Source organism: Nymphalis io, chromosome 12 (genome assembly GCF_905147045.1).
Source record: "Nymphalis io chromosome 12, ilAglIoxx1.1, whole genome shotgun sequence".
In the NCBI taxonomy this organism is placed as follows: Eukaryota; Metazoa; Arthropoda; class Insecta; order Lepidoptera; family Nymphalidae; genus Nymphalis; species Nymphalis io.
In genome coordinates this window covers 6584020-6607269 of record NC_065899.1, presented here as the reverse complement: position 1 = coordinate 6607269, position 23250 = coordinate 6584020, and the positions used below count along the sequence as shown (strand labels likewise).

Here is a 23250-nt window from a genome sequence, read left to right as displayed (position 1 = left end):
AACAGCTTGAGGAAACCACCAACCAGGATTGGAAAAGCGAAATAGCATACAGCTTATGCTTATTATGAGAAAGAGATTGTATCCTTTGCCCAACATCAGGACATTTATTGGGTGTAATTACCAAGAACATTATTTTAACTAATAAGCATACCGTTTTGTACATACCTAATATTACCACCTTAGGACCACGATAGTGCTTATTACGTTATCCAATCGGCGGTGATAATACCCTAAGCCCATCCTACACTTAGCGTTTTTAATGACGTCATTTGTTCTATCGTAGTTATCGTATGCTAATTAAATGAATAACTAACTAATTTGATCAGTGAAAGTCTAGGTTTTGCGTAACAATTTATCTCTTACAATAAATTATAGCTATCGTGCCACATTTATCAGAGTAACCGGCTTGTATAATAACTCGTACTGACTATAATTTGCCTAACAACGAAAAGGGTTTTGCAACTTTTAACAAGTATACAAAATATACAAATAATAGTTCGGTCATAATAGATTTATTTTAAATAATTACTGAGGCAGACTACGAAATGATGAATTTAGGAAATATTCACCATTTCGTACATAGATAATGCATCACCAGCCATGGCAACTAAGTGTACATTGTGCCTGTAGTTACATTGGCTCACTCACCCTTCAAAGCGGAGCACAACAATACCAAATATTGTTCGCGTTAGAATATGTAATACGTGGCTAGAACCTATCCAGACGGGCTTGCGCAAAGCCCCAAGTAAGCACCAACTGCAAGTGCTTATGTACAGCATTGTATACTTTGTCAAAACTTTATGGTTTCCAATTTTAAAATATTTGCTTTTATTTAATTCCCTTTTATTTTTTTTAATAATAAATTTGAAATAGTTTAATTTTAATATCTCGCAAGTACAAAAAGGACGTTGGTACGGAGAACATTAACCTTCTTCAAAAATGAACGCCAACGTTATTTTCGCCCACGAATGTTTTGCAATATATTATATATATCTTATTTAGGCTTAGATAGATACTTCTATAATTCAAGGACAAATTTCTTTTTTGTATATATTTTTCCTCTCATGTCTTGAAAAAGGATTCGAAATACGAGTTTCCTAACAAAGCTTTATTTACAGTCTGTCGTGACAGGAATAAGAAAGAAAATAAAAGTAAAAAATGTTTCGACTTAAGCTTAAGTAACTACCGCATATAGCCAAGTAGCAATAATTCTGTTTTAAAATAATAGGATATAACAAACTTTTACCAAAACATATTGTATTTAATTAAAGCTTATTTCGGAATTCTATATTTATTAATATAAAAACAAATAATTGCCTCGTTAGTATATTGGCTACTACATAAAGGTATAAAGCAGATCTCGAGGTCCTGAGTTTAAGCAGCGTGTACGGGCGACACAATTTTATTAGGCTTTACTATCAATAAATGTTTGTAGTACCCCGAAGTTTGGATTTGTGTTTGAACAAACTTTGTTAACTCATGTGCCTCGGACAGCACCTAAAGCCATTGGTCCTGCGCCTGCAGTCTCTTCGGTCGAGCCGGATTGCCGTCCCTTCGGATTATGAGAGTGATGGAATAGAGAGTGCGCCTCTTTGTGAGATCTTTGCTGTTAATAGAATATATCAGAACATACATAGTTATTATCTGTTGAGAATGGTCAGAAAACTTCTGTCATTTATCTTACAAAATTTATTTTAAAGTAATTAAAGCCTTACCAATGAGTAGATTCGCGTCATAATCGCTCTCGGAATTAGAGCAGTTTACCATGTACCAATGATCACAGATTAGCATACGCTGTTGGAACAGCGTCGTGTTTGGACAGGAGTAGCTGAACTGCCGGCCGAGGTCATCGCACATGTGGTAGACCTGGTGGGAAATACATGGATATTAAACACAAATAAAGTCATTTCTTATAAAATAAACATAATACTAAATTTTTGGGTTTTATATTTCTCTAAAAAAAAAACCTTATATCAGCCACTTCACACACCGCTTGATAAAGATTTATTTTGAGCCGGTTGGCGTGGTTGGTAGATACTTGCCTTTCACGCCGAAGGTTTGTGGGTTCGATTCCCACACAGGACAGACATTTGAGTGCATGAACATGTCTGTTTGTCCTTAGTCTGGGTGTAATTATCTATATAAATATGTATTTATAAAAGAAAAGTAGTATAAGTAGTATATCAGTTGTTTGGTTTCCATAGCACAAGCTTTGTACAAGCTTAATTTGGGATCAGATGACCGTGTGTGCAATATGTCCCAGGATATAATTATTTAAAAAAAAGGGTCTCCTTAATAATAAGAACCTAACAAAATGCAGCCAAATAAATAATAAATGTTAAAAACGACACTTATTTAGTATATAAATAAGTATCGAAATATCTTATAAATATAACCTACATTTATAAGATATTTCGTGAACAATTTGTCTTTTATATTGCCGATAATACAGTCGACTACATTTCAGAGCGTTATAAATTTGGTATCTACATAAACACAAAACATGTACTTACCTGTACATGTAACTTAATATAAATGTAACTTAATATAACATGTACACTTAATATAAATAAAGCCTATTTTCACAACGCCAAAAAAAACTTATAATATGACTATAATGACTTTCGGGTCGATTTTTGTCAAGGCAAGGAAAAGACGATACGATATAGATTTACTTGTGTCTCAACAGGCTTGCCTTAAAAATAAGGTTAAATAAGTGTTATTATTTGTTTATTAAACACAAGCTGAGTCCGCAGCTTTGCCCTTTTTAGATTTTCAGTTTGTGACTATAAAATATACAAATATTATCTTATTATAATAAAACGATAAGAAAAATAACTATTACTGAAATAAAATATAGCCTATGTTACTTCTGGATAAAGCAGCTTCGCAATGGTGAAATTATTAAAATCCTGTTAAAAGCCTGTACAATAATAGTAAAAATATAATTAAAGGAATAAATTAAGTAAATACATGTTTGAAAATGAGCCATGGCTTATAATATCAAATTAAAATAGTCGTAGTTTATAGTTAAGACTAGTATTTTAAGGAATTACTTATTTGTAAGCAAAAATACTACACTTCCTTAAATTATAAATTTAAAATGTAACAATGCCCTCCATAGGTATTACTTTAAATATGTTTTAAGTTTAAAGCAATTGATTCCGCTGCTTGGCCTTTGTTTATTTTTATGACAGCCAATACTAAAATTATTTAATTTTTTAGCCGAAATACACTGACAATCACATATATTGATATTATTACAATTACAAATAATTAATTAATAAATATTTAAACGAAGCATAATTACACGATACACTTACAACAAATAACAAACTAAGAAATATTACACATACATAAAGATATCTAACCTTCAAAATTAAGATAATTGTTCAAATAACTTAATTACCTTCGAATGCCGCATCTATGTATCTATTAACCGTATCAAAGCACTTCCGACAATGTATAAACATATGTACTTACATAAGGTGTGTTAAAGGAAACAAGTATTACGTATTGTATCATACACGGATGATGCGCCTACTATTAAACAGTAATTACTATTTTTTAACGATAAATTAATTGTAATGATTTGTAAATCGCGTTTTCAATCAATTAGTTCTTTGTAACCTAACCGCTAAGGCGAAGTGTTATTCAAAAGATAAGCAATGTTTCATAAAATAATTACCGCTAATCCTAAAAAATAATTGGTCGTTTATATTTTTTGTTTATTAATCTTCATTGAAGGTAACAGGATATGTTCCACACTGGAAACAGAACTTATCTGCAAGGAAAAAATCGAAAGATGCGGATAATAAAGTTCCATTTACGAAAATTACTTTACGGCGGTTATTTTTAGATGTTTCCTTTTTCAAACTTGTGGTCAATTAAAAATAATTACGACCTTTAAAATATAAGTGTAATGTAAATTTCAATTTAATTTATGTATTATTTTTTATAGTTATCATTATAATCAGTCGCCCTCGCTATCTCATTTGTCTCTCTTACTTCTCTTTCAACCTTAAGTCATATACTCAATGACTTCTACATTATACATTGCAACCTCATAAATACTTAACACTTCTTGTAATATAAAATCTTTCTTTTCCATTAAATAATAACAATAATGTCCTCCAGACCGATTTCGGCCACGGCGGCCAATCTCAAGAGAGATAAGCCAACTACGCAGGAGATATTATAGTGCACAAGTGTGTGCGCAAACACAGGTGTACTCTCTATTCCCTAACTCTCATAATTCGATGGGACGGCAATCCGACACCACCGGAAAGAGTTCAGGCGCAGGACCAACGGCTTTACGTGCTTTCCGAGGCCGGGAGTGTACACACTTCCAACTTCCAGACTCCGGGCTGCTACTGAGAATTTTTCTGACAGAAAAACCCAATAACTTTTTATTGGCCCGACCTGGGAATTGAACACAGGACCTACGGGTCTGCGGCCTTATATCAAGCCACTAGACCAACGAGGCAGTCATTCCATTACATATAAGGTATCTATACTATACTATATACTAAAGGACAATTACTTGCCCATCATTCTTACAGTTTTACTAAACGTAATTATGGTGTGTGCTTGGAGATGAAACTACATTCGTTCACAAAACATTAAGACCAGAACAACAATGGAATTATTGTTGACCACCCACATTAACGATAAGGATTTTATCTTACTGTTATATCTAGGATTAATGTAATCGATACCAAGTAGTAGTTAACAAATCTGAACAAGCATAAAAACTCTAAATTTTTAACATTGAAAACATTACTACTGTTGTAACTGTTGTGTTGGTTATTTGTAACCATCTTCAATCACAATATTTTCACAATAAAGCAATCTGTTAACGATCTCATAATGGAGGTACGCGCAACTCATTCGGTGAGAATTAGGTCTAGCGTAAATCTTTTCAACGACTAACGTAAACAACAGCTTATTTTTATACTGTTTTATAAACCTTTTGTTTTAGTACACAAGACGACATTATTACTAATAATGTCATGTGTGTTATAATTATGAACACCATTAATAAACTTAGATTGATAAGTAATTTAAATAGATGTTGAGTTGGAGAACTCACCTAAGTTCGGTTAGTGCGACCATACCATCAAATGTTTCGATTTGGTCTTACGTCAACGTCATACGTCAGCACTTTATTCAATTTTGGGTCCAGATTCATTGATTTCAAAAGAATTTTACCAACTATACATACATACATCTAGAGATTACAACCGAACGCTGGAATTCAAAACTTGGATATTTATCATAATTCTGTGTTCAAAAAGCAATTTGACAAATACGACATTACTATATCCAGGTGGATTAGGCTTATCGTTTGATTTCTGATGTCTTCTTTTCGTAAAAAAATACATTAAATTCCAGATATAATAAAAACTAACATACTCAACGATTTTGCTTTATTAATGTTAACAATAATTTAATAATGTTAATTATAATCAAATACTCAGTTACATTGACATACGTAGTTGTATACATATTATATACTAATAAAACCCATGGAGACAAGATGCTCGAGAGGACAAAAACTTGGATCTTAGTCAAAGTTATGCTCTGATAATCTTGTTGAGTTTAATGCCAAGAAAACACAGGTATGCGCTCTCATAGCGAAAAAGTCACCATTTTACCCTCATCCCTCCCTCTGTGGTATACCGCTGATGATACAAAGCAAAATCGCCATGCTGGGGATGGACGTTCGCTGCGACCTTAGTCCAAGGGATTACATCGAGGCTATTATAAAAACAGCGTTTTTTCACGCCACAACAACTGTGCCTGTTATACAAAACACAGGTACGGTCTTGCGTTGAATATTGCTCGCACCTTTGGGATGGCTCCGCTAAGTACCTACTGGAGGCCTTGGACCGGTTGCAGCGACGTGCAGTACGCATTATTGGCGACGTAAAGGTCACAAACACCCTTGAACCTTTACAATTGCGTCGCGAGATAGCAGCACTGAGCGCTTTCTATCGACTGTATCACGGCGAGTGCTCTGAGGAATTATTCTCTCTAATTACTGCTTCCCCCTTCCTTCTTAAGTCCACGCGAGCTGGTTCTCGATGTCACCGCCTAACTGTGACATCAATTCCATGGCGCACAAAGAAATTTGGCAACTCCTTTCTTTGTCGCACTACCAAAAAATGGAATTCCTTACCAGCTCACGTGTTCCCCTCCTCTTACAACCCGGGTTCCTTCAAACGAGGCGTGAAGAGGCATCTTGCGGGTCGGCAAGGCGGTGACGGCTAGTACAGAACATTCTTCCCGACTGTACTGGCCGTCGTCGCGTTTGGACTCTACTACCACTTACCATCAGGTGGAGTAGTCATTTGCCATCCCGGACATATAAAAAAAAAACCGTAACCGTAACAGCCTGTGAATGTCCCACTGCTGGGCTAAAGGCCTCCTCTCCTCTTTTTTGAGGAGAAGGCTTGGAGCTTATTCCACCTCGCTGCTCCAATGCGGGTTGGTGGAATACACATGTGGCAGATTTTCAGTGAAATTAGACACATGCAGGTTTCCTCACGATGGTTTCCTTCACCGTAAAGCACGAGATGAATTATAATCACAAATTAAGCACATGAAAATTCAGTGATGCTTGCCCGGTTTGAACCCACGATCATCTGTTAAGATTCTTACCACTGGGCCATCTCGCCTTTTTAGTTAAAGTTAAGTTATGTTAAGAAAACTATATTTTCAAGCGAGTGAAAATATATTTTACGGGTCGAAACCCAAGCGAGCAGACGACACTCGATATTTTCTTATATGGCAAAAGACATGATTCCCAGACATTAATCTCTTATGAAACCGTCTCTATTGAAATGTTTTTACTATAGGAAACATAACCGCAATCAGGCTCTCGATTGGTTCATGGAGTATATGTTAATTATTCTATATGAAATTGTACTACATACACTTCAGTTTTTACTCGTTAAATAAAGTACAAAGGTAGGCGCATTAATATTATAACTCATTATCTTCTAAAATATATTTATAATTAAAATACAATTTATTCGAGTGAATATACATAATATTATTCTAAATATATACAAATAATACAAAATAGGAACACTTACAGATATGCCATACATATCTGTGTCCTATTAATAATATCTGTCCTATTTAACTAAAATATCCTGTGTTCCCTACACCGTCTCGACTTCCAATTTAATTATAAGTAACCCGAACTGCTCTTTTTTTGCAGAGGAAAAACCATCTCAATATAACAAAAACAAATGGTCATAAAAGGAAGAGTTTGAGATATAATAATTTGATTTAGACATTTATCGCAATTTACCAGGACTCTTTTGTGAATCCTTACTCGAAAAGGCAGGAAGTATAAAATGAATGACACCTTTACCAGTGTAGTTTCTTTTAATCGCTGATAATTGTCTCAATATTAATTATATTTAAAAAAAAATCACTTACAACTCAATAAATATTTGATCACGTTTCAAAATCAAAAACTGGTTAAATCCAGATAAGCGTAAATCACAAGCAAAGTCCTGATAGGCTTTTTTGTTCTAATAAATAATTGACCTTACTGAAGTGCGTATAGGTCATGACACAAAAAATAGGTATAACATTTAGATCAAACGCATAACAACATTATAAGCAACTACTTTTCTTTGATAAACAATTTTGTACCAAATAGTGTAGGGAATAAGATAGATAATTGATTGTTGTATATATATGTACGTTGTATTTCAATTATCTCTGACGACGGTATCAAGACGGTATCAATCTTTTTTTAGAACTCCTTACAAATATCTTCCTCATTCCAAATCCAATATATTGTTATGTTACAACATTTATGTAAATAAATAATTTAGTTACATAATTGCTGTGATTACGTCTTCATCCGCGTAGGCTTTGAGTAAAGACGCGTATTAAATATGCTTTTCAGGGAGACCAACAATTTACAGAATTTCTATAATCATACTAATATTAGTATGATTATATTAATATAATAATGAATTAAGTTAGTTTTAAGAATATATAATTCACGGCTTGAAACTTTTTGCGGGGGCAAGACGGATTGTTAGTATAAACTAAAGCGTGAAGGAATTGGGACACATTTTGTATTTTTATTGTATTATATTAGTATTGTTTAAAAATCAAAAATATTTAATAAATCGTAATAACAAAATAGGAGCATAAAATGGAACGAAAGCAACGCAGAAAGAAAGATATGAGTGGTAGAATGTACGTCCACGTGTATGTGGCAAAACATTATGACGATAATAGGCATGATGACAGTATTAAAGAATTAAAAAATAAATGATTTTAGAGAAGAAATTATTTTAAAAGGATTCTAAAAAATGATTCCATTTTAATACACATTGAGATTAATAACATTTTTAATAAAATAAAAGTATAAAATTCTGCAATCGGCCATTTTATTTGAAACACCAATCAGAGCGAATGACGTCACGCCTCTTTATCTATAATCGTTTCTCTTGAACAGTTGTTGTGTTTACGCGTTTCAAAATTATTTTGCATTATTTAATTAGTTGAGTCGTTGATTATTCTAATCAATATAATCTAATATCAATGATGGAAAAAATGGAAGGTTTTGTTAAGGCAAATTCCTCTAATTTGCCCAGGATATGTTGATGTTAGGAGAGATTTCTTTCATCAAATAAAGACTTTTGCTCATCTGAATTTCGAAATTTGAAAACTTCCTTGTAAGTACATTTTTATGTATTTTTAGTGTTATCATAGGTTTTTTTCCGTTAGGTATATAATATTACTCGCATATGAAGAGCCATATTTTATTATATTGATTAGCTCCACTAGTAATGAATCTGTGAATTTACATATTTACGAATACTTCTATAAATCTAAATATATCGTAGATATATAATAAATCTTTATGAATCTCTGCCTCAATTTGCAATTTCTTCAAAATGTTATCTAACCATTTTTTCTTTGAATTGCTTTTCACATTCTTCAAGAACCATCATCTTTCGTTGCTTACTTATATATGGTCGTTCTGCTTCTGTAAATTGTTCTTCGATCTGGTTGGCATTCGAATGTATTTTTACACAGAGGGACCGCACACTACTTGTAAACTTGTGACGTCACGTGCAGGCGCCATGACACCTGCGGGTGTTTTCGAGCGAAATTCAAAATAGGTAAATAAAAATGCAATTATTTGCGTAAATATTTTATTACTGAAATAAAATTATTTTCAGTAATAGTAGACGTGTATCTAAATTATATAAGGTTATTTCAAAATCAGTCATCATGCCTATTATCATGATTTTTTTTTCCCTTTAAACATTTTTTAATAAGTATGTACTTAAAACTTAGGTACTTGGGATGAAATTTAAATATTTTTTATCAAATTATTAAATCTTACCTTTTTAAATTATATTATAATAATAACAATATATTGTTATTATGATCTTACGACGAAAAAAATTACATCATTAAAATTAAACGCTACTAGAAGCCAGTATTCCCGACGTTGTACGGGTACAATTCATAAAAAGTTAGATAGGTTACCCTCCAATATGCTTAAAGAGTTGTTGTTTTCAAAAATCCTTTCTTAACATTTTTTTTATACAATAGGAAGGCGGACGAGCATATGGGCCACCTGATGGTAAGTGGTCACCAATGCCTATAGACATTGGCATTGTAAGAAATGTTAACCATCGCTTACATCACCAACCTTGGGAACTAAGATGTTATGTCCCTTGTGTGTTCCTGTTTTGCGGTAAAATATCTAATGAGTGGGTGGTATCTACCCAGAGGAGCTTGTACAAAGCTCTACCATGTATGCTTACATTATAAAATAAACCAAGAATCAAGAGTTCTAATTTCAGCTTTCTAGACTAAGAAGACTTAGACGTGCGTAACGAGCGTTTATAGCGTCAGACAGGACAAATGATTTATTAAGTATAGATCATAATATATCATTTTATCAGTAATATTTCGGGTAGTGGTATAAACCATACAAAATAAGTATTCTAAACAAGTAGATAACAAAAAAATGCCTTTATTTTGTAACTAAATTATCGACGTAAAGTGCTTTGAACTGGTGGCTTAGATTGGTGTTCCACCTTGACCTGAAAGCAAAGCGTTAGGCGACAGCGTGGGCTTGAGGATGGATATCCTGTTATTCACATCTTACTTCATTAACTATTATTGTTATGAGTTAGTTAAGAATATTTGACGTTACCTTTCGTATAAATAAACGTGAATGTAAAGAACATGGTATGTGGCTGCGATTTGTGTTTGGAATTTAAATTTTAAGTGGTATGTTTGCAAGTGCACGCTAAATGTCGTTTCTTAGTATTGAATACTATGTTTTAATGACACTATATTGATGAGAATATATTTTTTAAATAAATATATCTTTCTATTGCCTATATTACTTCTCGTTTCTTCTAGAATTTTACATTAAATGTCAGCAATTATTATTATTTCGAGTCCCCGATTATTTAATGTGAAATAAAAAATGTGTCAAGTCGGTTGATTAATATGTGTTAACTCGTGATTTATATTTCGAGAGTCAAAAATGACGAACAAGTATAATGTTTTGTCGCTTGTCGGTACGTAAATCGAATATTTAAAGATCAACAGTAACCCACAGCTGTTACGTAAGAGAAGCGAAAGTTCAAGGTGAACTCGATCAGTGGATCAGCGGTGACGGACGCGCTCACTTTCATCTCGGTAACACGAGATGTAACAGTAATGAGCGTTACCGCATGGATTAGTTTGCTCATGTCATGTTGACGTGTTCGTTATTTTAAAGTAATTAATAATATAACTTCTGAATAATTGATTACTACACACGATATATTTTTTGAAAACGAATTAAAACCATCGTTTTATTTTATTTTCTTAAAAAACGTTACAATATTCTTGGGTTGTAAAGCAAAATTGGTAATCTTTTATTATTATATGATTTGCATGGGTACATCCACTTGAAAAGTTAAAAAATAAAATATTATTTGTACAACTACATTATATTTTCAATGGTTGGGTCAGATCAGAATCATAAAAGCATAAAAAATCAGGAAATCTTCTTAATCTTTTCATTTCTTTGATTTATACTCGTAATACTATAAGTTATTGAGACTAAAACTGGATAATGAATATATCTAGAAATAATCAAGGGCTATCTTTCGGGATTTTTTTAAACCCTCTCATTTTAGTTTTATAACAATGAAAGCTTTTGGCGTTTACTACATTTTCCTTTCGAGAAAAACAACATCTCCTGTCGCGGGTTTGAAGTATGGGTTCAAACATACATTTGTTTGAACTTAAATTAGACGCTGCGGCGCTGTTGAGACAAGAGGATCACGAAAAAAATGTTTGACCGCGCTTTGTATTAACTATTATATTTTAGTTAAAATAACTATGCCATATTTCTTTAGAATAATTTATAAAATATGTACAACACGAAAAAAAAATTAATTAGAAGTTATTATACTATTTATTATGTTTTAGATATTAAAAGCATAGAAATAAGCTTGTGTATCGAGAGGAGAGTGAAAGGGACGCACGGGTTATAAATTGTAATAGCTCTTAATAAATGATTAAAGAACTATGGTTACTATATAACCACATAGCATAAACAAACTCTACGACTGAACTAAACACCTATCTGTACTTGTATTTAACCAATACTGTTCTTCCCTCAGAAAATTCATAAAAATCAATTTTCGTACAAGTTTAAAAAGAATCATTTTAGATAAATAGAAGTATGTTATAATAAATAAATTATCTGTATTCACGTATAATAAAAATATTTATAATTTAGATAGTATTTAATTTATTGTTTACTCTACATTTTGTTACATACGTTTTCACAAAAGAAATATAACAGACTGACTTTTACTGAGTTTCTTGAATTTTTAATTTCGAGTTTTTTAGTTTGAATATTAATTCTCTAATTTTCCATCCGTACGGGTAGTACGGATTAAGATTAAGATATTTTTTTATTGTAAGATTAATATAAAATATTATTCGCTCTATCAATTTAATATAACTATATATAAGGACCTGTTTAAATGATTTCTTAACAACTAATGATATTAGTCTAATATTGAAATCGGAGACTGAAAAAATGCGCAGAGCCCTCAGCAAATTTTAACTGACTGTGGAGCTACTATTTAATAACAAACAAGAATTCGCAACAAAACACGATCGTGAAATGTCAGAAAGGGATATGCGCCATTGACCGACTATAATAATTATAATGTTTGAAGGACGCATAAAAATAGCGTATCACAGTAAGTTCAATATTTCACGAATGATTTTACTATAGGAAACATAACATTTTTATTTTTTAAAAAGAATCTTAGCAATACCCATTTTTTCAAGGTATTACTAGTATTACTATTTACCGTAAAGCTTGTGTTAGCAATAGTAATGACACCCAAAGCGGTCAGGATTTAACCTGCGATATTTACATACATTGCTTGGCGGCCCGTAAACCGTTGCGCTGTTGACGCTTCAAAACACATTTAAAGCGTGTCTCATTAACAATGCGGGCCACATATTTAGCTGTAACTGTTACAATAAAAGGAAATAGATTGAACGTTGTGTTTCAATCGCTTACATAAATAATTTTGACACAATCTCGTTTGTGTGATTTCGACAACACGAATAAAATTCGCAAGTGGGTCATTTTCTTTTATTTATGTTGCATTTCAATAGGCTCTTCCGAATTTATAAATTTCTATTGTATTAATTAATTATTTTTTATAATGTTAAGTATGTAGTGCTTTTTGTTACGCCTACGTTTACAGAAGTTTCTTCTTTGAAATCACCATATATATTATTTTAATTATATTCATATTAACGATTTACGTAAGTATTTATTCGGTAAATTACGATAAATTGCCTCATGGCTAAGTTTATTTTTTTGTTTAATTATCATCCACATCACACGTCGTAAAATGGATGGTATATTAATATGGACGCCTTATACACAAGAATACTTTAGCTTAAATAATTTTGAAGTTTTTGTTTACACTATAACGAATAATAATATGCCTATACTAATAGGTATGTAGAATTTTTATTACAAAATATATTTATTTATATTTTGTATTAAATAAATTAAATCTGATTTTCTTTAATTATAATAATAATACTTATCACTTTTAAAACAATCTATCAATTACAGCATAATATCGTTGGAAACAGTATTTTTATATTATTGAGGATTTTTTATTTCTTAAATTTATAGTTCTATTACTACAGATGAAAAGGTTCTACGTAGATATATGATCCTATATTAAAAGAGTACGCATTAGGAACTCAAATTATAACATGCCAAAATAAATAAGATACTATAAGGCTTAATGTCCAAGTCTATTCAAGTACGGATAATTGTACTTGTACTTCAACAATAGGATTGGTAAAATAATGTACTCATAAATTCATGCTGACTAAGGATAAAGCTACAACTGTTTTCAAATAATAATAATAATATGAAATGAATAATCATGCTTGTATTAAAAAGACAATGATAAAACTTAAAAAATAATTTCAAGAAGGACATTATTTTAAACCCATTCTGCAAAGTTTTATTTAATTAAAGGTAATATTTATATAAAAAAGATAGTATTTAATAAAACCAAATTAAGCCTAACTAACATATTAAAACAGTAATCGGCTTGTGTTCACGTTTTGTAGATATATTGATATTGTTAGAATTGACAAACCTTGTGTTGCCGTAGCTTTATGGATACCCGTCGCGAAATGTGTACATTTTTAGTAATTCTAGTAGGACTTAAGATTTGTTCGTTGATCGCATATACATAGACATGTGTGTGCTTAATACCAATAAATTTATATGTAAAATTGTAGTATATACTAATCTTAAAAAATGTTTTTTTTTTATAGAATTTCTAAATTATTACGCCAATTGTTCTAGAATATCCAATAAAATAAAGTGCTTGTTTTAGTACATGTACGAAATATATCAATTAGAACTGCATTGGGAAGTATCCTAACAATTTAAAAAATATGGCTATAATTCACTTATAAAGGCGACCTTACTTTTTATATTTTTTATTGTCTACGCTAAATTACTTTTAATTACAATGAAACATTGGTTTTAAATGAGGTTTTTATTTCAACACACTAGATATCAATGTGACTTTGTTTAATTAAATTATATATTGCACATGTGTTTAAAATATATTAAGCAAAAGATTTTGGAATTAATATCGAAATGTTACGTTTTCATTTAAATTGTTTATATTTAAATTAATGCAATTATTAAAAAGGTATTTATTTATTTATTTCTCCGGAAATGTTCACAAGGCTTTCTACCAAAGAAATTTTTTTAATGCGAGACTAAACTGCAATATAAAAGTTTTGACACGAAATTTTTTTTTTTTAATATAAAACTTGTTACTTCCTTTCAAGACTTTATTTTAAATAATATAGGAAGTTAAGATATTTCTTTTAAAATGACATAAATAACTAATAAGGTTATTAATTAAAATTAAGACAATTTTACATAATATCACATGTCTTCAAAAAATGCCTGTTATTTATGACATAATTATGTTAACTTGCTTATAATTATGAAAAACTGAGTAAAAAAAATTGCAAACAAAGTTACACGAATCAAATAGATAATATTTTTAATCTGATAGAACTTTTAATTATTATGAAGAATAATTTGATTAAAAAGCTGTTTATGATCAAATACTTTATTACAATTTAATGATAACAAAGTAATTTTACATAAATAATTATATTAAACAACAATAACGCTTGCATTCCATCGAAACACACCTTCGATGCTGAGATATAAAATGTCAAACCTCCCGTAACACGAAGATGTTACTCATAAATAACTCGACGTTGATTTTATATTCATAAGCTTAACAATTAAATTGCACATTAAAAGTAAGCCTGTTAAAGTAGCAATTCGTTTAATGTATTATATAATATTTGTTCAATCAAAGACATAATACTAAAATGCAGGCCAAGTTCCTTGAAATAATTGTTAACTATTTGTATAAGGTCAGGTTTAAAAAAATAAGCAAAGTGTTTATTAATAATGTCCTAAATTTTGCTCGTTCTAATTCATAGGTCTAAAACAGTTCAACAGATTTAAAACTTTGTTTATTTAAGATCAAAGTGAAGACAGATTCCTGGTGACTGCAAAACAAGCTGTCCAGCGAAAATTATTTTTCAAGCGATCTTTATCTCGATTCTAATATTATAACCAGTATTATATTTGTAATTTTTTTATTCGATTAAATTATGAGGTGTTTATTAAAAATTTAATTTTAAATTTCTTAATTTTATATCATTAGCATTGAAATTATTTGCTGAAAAAATATCTACATCACCTTCATACCCAAAACGAAGAGAACCGACGAAAGAAGCTCCAATTTTTCTTATTATCGCCTACAGTACCTACCTATATAAATAAAAGAATAACTGACTGACTGACATATCAACGCGACCATAAAAAATTGCATGCGGGTTCCTTTACACATTAGGTTAGCGCTGAGGAAGGATTTACTCCTAAGCTAGTGGTAGGTAGAATTTCACCCACAAAGGGGATGAAAATACTTCATTTATAATGAAAGTGCCATAAAGATTGGTATTTAGCAATTCTGAATTATGACGCGAGCGAAGCCTCCGATGAAACGCTTGTATGAAATATGAATTGTTACAAAAGTTGAGGTACCTTTGTAACAATTCATATTTCATATTTTTATTACATATTCAGGATGTGTAATTCTCAACATCTAACGACTCATGAGTATTCATTTGTTAAAAAAGTTTAAGCTACAGTTTTTTTGGTAAGCAGTAACGATCGATGATGAGAATTTGAACTTATTTCCGTAAACGTAACCGTAACAGCCTGTGAATGTCCCACTGCTGGGCTAAAGGCCTCCTCTCCTTTTTTTTTGAGAAGGTTTTTAGCTTATTCCACCACGCTGCTCTAATGCGGGTTGGTGGAATACACATGTGGCGGAATTTCAGTGAAATTAGGCACATGCAGGTTTCCTCACGATGTTTTCCTTCACCGTATAGCACGAGATTAATTATAATCACAAATTAAGCACGTGAAAATTCAGTGGTGCTTGCCCGGGTTTGAACCCAAGATCATCAGTTCAGATTCACACGTTCTTACCACTGTTCACTTATTTGTCGATTATGAAATGTAAAAAACAACTTGCTAAAGTATCTTACAATACTATAGATGAAACAAAGTCGATATCTTTACTCAACACTAGTTTCCGGCCACGACTTCAACCGCTCGTGCTTAGGTAGACCCGCGTGTGTATTCTACCCATAAGTGGTTTAAATCTTGGTAGGTTAGGTTAGGTTAGGTTAGGTAGATTAATTATAATCACAAATTAAGCACGTGAAAATTCAGTGGTGCTTGCCCGGGTTTGAACCCAAGATCATCGGTTCAGATTCACACGTTCTTACCACTGTTCACTTATTCGTCGATTATGAAATGTAAAAAACAACTTGCTAAAGCATCTTACAATACTATAGATGAAACAAAGTCGATATCTTTACTCAACACTAGTTTCCGGCCATGACTTCAACCGCTCGTGCTTAGGTAGACCCGCGTGTGTATTCCACCCATAATTGGTTTAAATCTTGGTAGGTACTTTTAAATTCAAAATTATAATGTATATATTAACAATTTTTATGTACACTGATACATCGTAAGTAGTTCAACTACTTACGATGTATCAGTGTACATAAAAAAGTTACGATGTCTACGTACATGTTTTGAAATAAATATTATGAGTAACCTTGATATTATCTCATGAATTCGTTAGAATTATAGAATTTGTAAACGGCGTCATATTACCTATAGATAACATCTCGGGTGTGTTTACGTGACGTTAGCGTGTGAAAACTTTCATTGTTGCAAGTACAAGCTTACGACAGGCATAAAATCTCTTGCAAAATTATATGCAATATACAATCCCATTACATATAAAGCCTATCAAATATTAGGAAAGCGAACACACTGACCGTCCATTTTTATTTCTTTTATATATTCAATAATAAAAAAATAGTAGATCAAAAGGCAGACGATAATATTTGTTCCCCTTTTTCCATGGATTTCTGTATTGTACTCGTAATTATTAGCAATTCATCATTGTAAAGAATACTTAAAATTACTGTCTAAAATGTAAATTATAATGAATAAAAGAATATATATTTGATCTTACTAATTATAATATACTCCTTATTTTAATATTTAAAGTGGTAGCTATTTTTTATCAATAAAACATAAATAAATAAGTTTTAACATATTTAAAAAAAAACCGTTATGGTTTGGCACTTTTGCGCTGTTCACTAATTAGAGATACGAGAGTAAAAATAAACGAATACACTCATCAAAATTTGTTTCTCTAACACTAACTCGATAATAGCCAATCAGCTAAGCTATTCAACAAGAATTATTAATTAACGTTTCTCGTTGTGTTGAATTAGTCAGTCAACCGCTGCTAGTGAAACAATTAAATAACTATTAAGCTAAGTAAACAGTATGAATAATTATATAAATTATCTATTTTACGCTACACGCTTTATCAGACATTTGATCAATGAAAATTAAAGTTTAATGCGAGTATGTACATACAAATATATATACGACTACTCCTACCTACTTATTTTGTCTGAATTTACTTGATTGCATTGATGATTGCATTGATGATGTAAGGAATGGTTATTGTTTCTTACATTGCTATGGGCAGTGTTCAGCACTTACTACATTGGCTCATTTGCGTCCCTAGTAAGAAAAAAAACAGTAATGAACTTTTACCTTTTTCCAAAATATGTACGTCAAGCTTCATCAAAGTATAACCTAGTAATATATTATATATATATATACATATATATATATATATATATATATATATATATATATATATAATATATAAATATATATGTGTGTGTGTGTGTGTAATGAATACAAACATACAGTAATTAATATAATATATATAGATAAGTATTATAATATCCATATTATGCAGATGTCTCATTACAATCAAGTAAGTGTAACCGATTATGGGAAGCAGATCACCTTCAGAATGGGCTAAGGCATTGCATCACACGTTTTATAGGCTTCCATTAAAATAAAAATGCAAAATTGTTTTACTGCTATTACGAAAACATAACATTCATAAATTCTTTAATGTTAATTGAATAGATCTTCAACGTTTAATCAATTTACATACATACAACTAAAACTTGAGAGCTACATATTTAGCCTGACTTTTTAATCACACTGCAGATTATAATTAAAAACTATAAAAATAATTAGAAAATATCTGTTGCAGTCAAGAAGACCTAAGTTTCAAGTTTGAATTTAGAAAGAACGTCATTGCCGATAAAATGTAGACAAATGACTAAGACACGAAGTGTTTTGGAGGGCAAGGCCGCAATAAAGTATTATATTCTTTAGACTTACCTAACAATGCGTTCCTTCGAACTTTTCTTGGTACTTGTTTATGGTTAAAACAAAATGTATGTTGTACTTAATTTATTAACTAGTGAAAATTAGCTAAAAATGGTAATAATCAAGGATATTAAAAACTCTTTCCTAATTCTCAAAATTCTTATCTTGTAATAAGCCGAGATGGTCCAGTGGTTAGAATGCGTAAATCTTAAACGATGATTGTAGGTTCAACGCCGGCCGAGTACTACTGATTTTTCATGTGCTTAATTTATGTTTATAATTCATCTCATACTTGGCGGTGAAGGAAAACATCGTGAGGAAACCTGCATGTGTCAATTTCACTGAAATTCTGATATATGTATATTCCAATAACCCGCGTTGGAACAGCGTGATCCAAACCTTCTTCCCAAAAAAGGAGAGGAGGCCTTAGCCCAGAAGTAGGTTCATTCACAGGTTTTGTTATATGTTGCTAAATCATTCTTCGGACAGTGATGAATCTTTAGTGAATTGTTCTGCGTAAGCCCGGAATAGTTCCTGACACCAAAATGAACGTCAAATTATTTTTTGTATATTTATCCTTCAGCGTAAACGTTATACATATACTTATACTACCCTTGCGCAAAGCCGGGGTGGGAAGCTAGTATATTTAAAAACATTTAATTCACGATTCTTGATAAGAATTTACTCGCTGTTGATTATTTATTTTTTATTTTTTCGTGTCATATTACAAAAGTAACGATCATTTTGTCTTTGTAATTTGAAATCTTTCAAGGCCAATTGTTCACCAATGTAACACGGACCTTACTTCATACACACTAATATTTATAAAAAGTAATTCTTCATAACTCTTTGTTATGGTGAGTATGAACTTAATAAGTAGTAGTAAGTATTTCCTGGATAAATAAAATACCTTTTTAATAGACTTCTTTACACATCCTCGTATAATTGATATTATTATGGTTACGCAACTAACATTCTCGTTTATATATTTATAGGTTTTCACACGTTTTCATAAACTTATTTTTTTATAATTTATACGTAGCATATAGTTTAAATAAATAATAAAAATATATTATTTGTGTAAATAAATAGCAAATTTTAGGCTCTAGAGTATTTATCTAAGAAATATTATTTACTTAGATAACAATTGACATATATACTTTACAAAGAAGCGTTTATGTCATCAATTAATAAAATATTAATTGAAATAATAATAAACAAATATTAAAGAACACTGTTATTGAATATTGTTTTAAAGTTCTTGTTTAAATATTTAAATTGAAATCCTAACAACCCGAGAACATATTAAAATGTATTAGACTATTAATTTTTTATTTTTTTTATTTTTATAGATTAGGAAGGCGGATGAGCATATGGGCCACCTGATGGTAAATGGTCACCAACGCCCATAGACAATGGCATTGTAAGAAATTTTAACCATCGCTTACATCACCAATGCGCCACCAACCTTGGGAACTAAGATGTTATGTCCCTTGTGCCTGTAATTACAATGGCTCACTCACCCTACAAACCGGAACACAACAATACGAAATACTGCTATTTTGCGGTAGAACATCTGATGAGTGGGTGGTACCTACCCAGACGAGCTTGCACAAAGCTCTACCACCAATGGTAAAGCTGAACCAGTGAAAAATTAAATAATTCCTTTAAGTTACGACACATTTCCAGTAGATACAAAAATAACGTAAATAATCAATTTACGTTGCGTTAGATTAATGTTAATTCCTCTCAACGTTTTGTTACATTTAGTTACTTATTCAAATACAAAACGGTGTAAAGACAATGGCTCTAATTGAAAAGCACACAATAGGTCGCTATCACCAAATCAGCATTTATTAGTGGAACATTCAAATTGTGATCAGTTGTGAAATCGGAGATGTTGCAAATCTTCTTGCGTCGATGAAGTCTACACTGTATATAAATTGCATTATAGCTACAATTTTCGTTTAAGCATACCCGACTGTCGTATAATTTTAAAATTTGCACTGGTATTGAGTACCGACGACGACGATAACGACGAATTTTGTTTATTTATCAAAATATACTCGATTAGTTTCAATTAACAGCCAATAGTCCACTACTGAACATAGGCCTCTCCCAAGCTGCGCCAAAGCTCCCTGTCCTCCGCCTTCCGCATCCAGTCGGTTCCGACCCTACGCTGCGTTTGCCGATCCGCAGTCTCCACTCTAGGACTCGTCTCCTCCAACGGCCATCGGTCCTATGACATACGTGACCAGCCCACTGCCACTTCAGCCTGCTAATTTTGCAGGCTACGTCGGTGACTCTGGTTATTTTCCAGATAATCTGATTTCTGATCTTATCCTTCAAAGATACTCCGAGCATAGCTCACTCCATAGCACGCTGAGCGACTTTGAATTTGTGGACTAGTCCCGCAGTTAGTGCCCACGTTTCGGCACCGTATGTCATGGCAGGTAAAACGCATTGGTTGAAGACTTTTGTTTTAGCGGTATAGACGACGTGAGGACTTGACGAAGGTTGCCAAATGCTGCCCATCTCGAACTCTTCTTCGATTTCTCGAATTCTTCGATCGGCTTTCTTCTCGAAGTTGTTCTCACTCTTCGAGAAGCAGATAGATTCATTCCTTCCATCCCTTCAACGTATATCGGTCCCGGCACGACATGCCTATTGAACAATGATTTTCAGTTTCTTGAAATACATTTAAAACAACTATATAATCATTCTAATTTCTATTTACGTTTTAATCACCATACGTCGCTATAAAAACGATTAAACTTATTTTAAGCTCATTACGTTTTTTTGTGGTAATATTTAAAAAATTATTTGAGGATAATTCTTTCCTTTAATTTTATTAAAGTGGTGTTTTAATAGCTTAATTTTATCGAAGATTTGATATGTCAAGACATATATTTTTTTATTTTAAAAATGGCGCGTCGCAATCACATTAAACCTACGAGGTTGCGTAGTCCGGTAATAAGTCAAGTGTTAATAAATGGCAAAGATGCGTTCACTAAATGCAAACCGAACCGATTTTGACATAGTTAAGACACGTCCAAGCATTATATCTCTTGTGAAAGATACATAAATAGTAAAACATAATAAAAGTGTATAGAAGCCGTCACTATAAATAAATTTTTCGAAAAGATTAATCGTTTCGTGTTTTGATCACTAAATTACATTTTTTTACATATACGTATATAACACAATATTATTACGAGATGTAAGTGTTTGATGAATAATTAATTGATTTCATTATTTATAATGTCCTCCTGACCCATTATTAACGGCCCGGAGGGATCCGACACGAGGCCAACGGCTTTACGTGCTTTACGAGGCACGGGAAACATCGGATTGCTACTGAATATTTCTTTACAGAATTCGATATCTTCAGAAACAACGAGGCTATCGGATATATTTTTAGAAAAAAACATGAACACATAAGAAAAATCTAAAAAAAAATACGCGCATTATATAAAATGCCGTCCAAATGTCAGTCCTCTGGTGGTGTCTTGTCAAAATGTACACAAAATGGACTATTACTGATCTGAATTGCTAGGCTTAGTTTATTAACCGTTAACCATTTTTTGACGAGAAATTTACAGTTAAAAATATAACACCTCGTCTAATTGCCACTAAAGGTGACAGGAGGTGGTTCATTTTTCGCCCGGAGCATCGGAATTGCGATTCAAAGGGGAAAAGCTGCTAGCATTCTTGTCACTATTCCACGAGGTCATGATTTTTACAGCAGCTTAAAAATAGATTTGTAATTAAAGTAGTAGGTAATAATAGATTATCGCCTAGGTGAGTTAACCAGTCTAATTAAATGTGCAAGGGAAATAACATCTAATTCGTAACTCCCATGGCGACGCAGCGCACCTGCTGGGGTAAAAAGTGCTGGTATTTTTAATGCAGTGCCATCATACTTAAACATACTTCATACTAATGACATTCGGTCAATAAGATAATATCTGCATAATATTATTGTATTGTATAATATTAATATTATTCTTGTAGGTAGAATGTTTGTGAATGTTTTGACATCAAATATGTTATAAGTTTTATTAGATAAAAATCAAATAAATCAAAAAATAAGCATAGTATTTTTTCGTTGTTTTATAGATTTGTAAATATATATATATATATATATATATATATATATCTAAAGGAGCGATGTTTATAGTCGACTTCGTAATATTCAGTATCAAATTAATTTGCTGAGTGATGGGCAGATAAAAACGATTTTAGTAATCTAATACTTAATTAAAATAACCCAGAAAAGGTTAACAGTCTAGAAATCGATTATTACTTGAAATTTATAGAAATAATTTATAGTTTTGTAAATACATATTATGTAACATTCAAAGATTTTTCGTAAAAAAAGTGTATAAAAATATCGGTATATTAAATGTGTTAAAATACTATAAACTCAGATTACCGATTCCAAAAAATCTTAAAATGGGTTGATATATGTACATGAACTTACGGTGAGCGTAAAAAAGAATGTACTTACAGTAAGCTCTGCTTAATTTTACCATTATTTATTTGTATCATCATGTATCTAACAAAAATGAAAAAAGCGAGTCTACAGAAAAACAAAAGTTTTACCACAGATAAACCAAAAAATATTTGTTTTTGCCATTTGGAAAAGGATCAAATCATAATGACATAGTTGACACACACATACGATTGTAGTGGTCAATAAATCCGTAAAAATAAATAATAGAAAACCTGTTGATTCTGATCATTATAGAGTACAAAAAGGAACTTCTTTGTATGCATCTGTTTCTTAAAAAAAAACACAGTCT

The 23250-nt window shown here is 31.5% G+C and overlaps 1 protein-coding gene across 2 annotated transcripts in view; it reads right to left on the bottom strand.

The window, feature by feature from the left end:
• Positions 1-23250, bottom strand: part of LOC126772347 (uncharacterized) — a 52153-nt gene that overhangs the window by 5472 nt on the left and 23431 nt on the right. For both annotated transcript variants that reach the window (XM_050492684.1, XM_050492685.1), the window contains exon 4: positions 1716-1866. In XM_050492684.1, coding sequence (XP_050348641.1) covers positions 1716-1866 — 151 coding nt within the window. The remainder of the gene's footprint in view (positions 1-1715; positions 1867-23250) is intronic.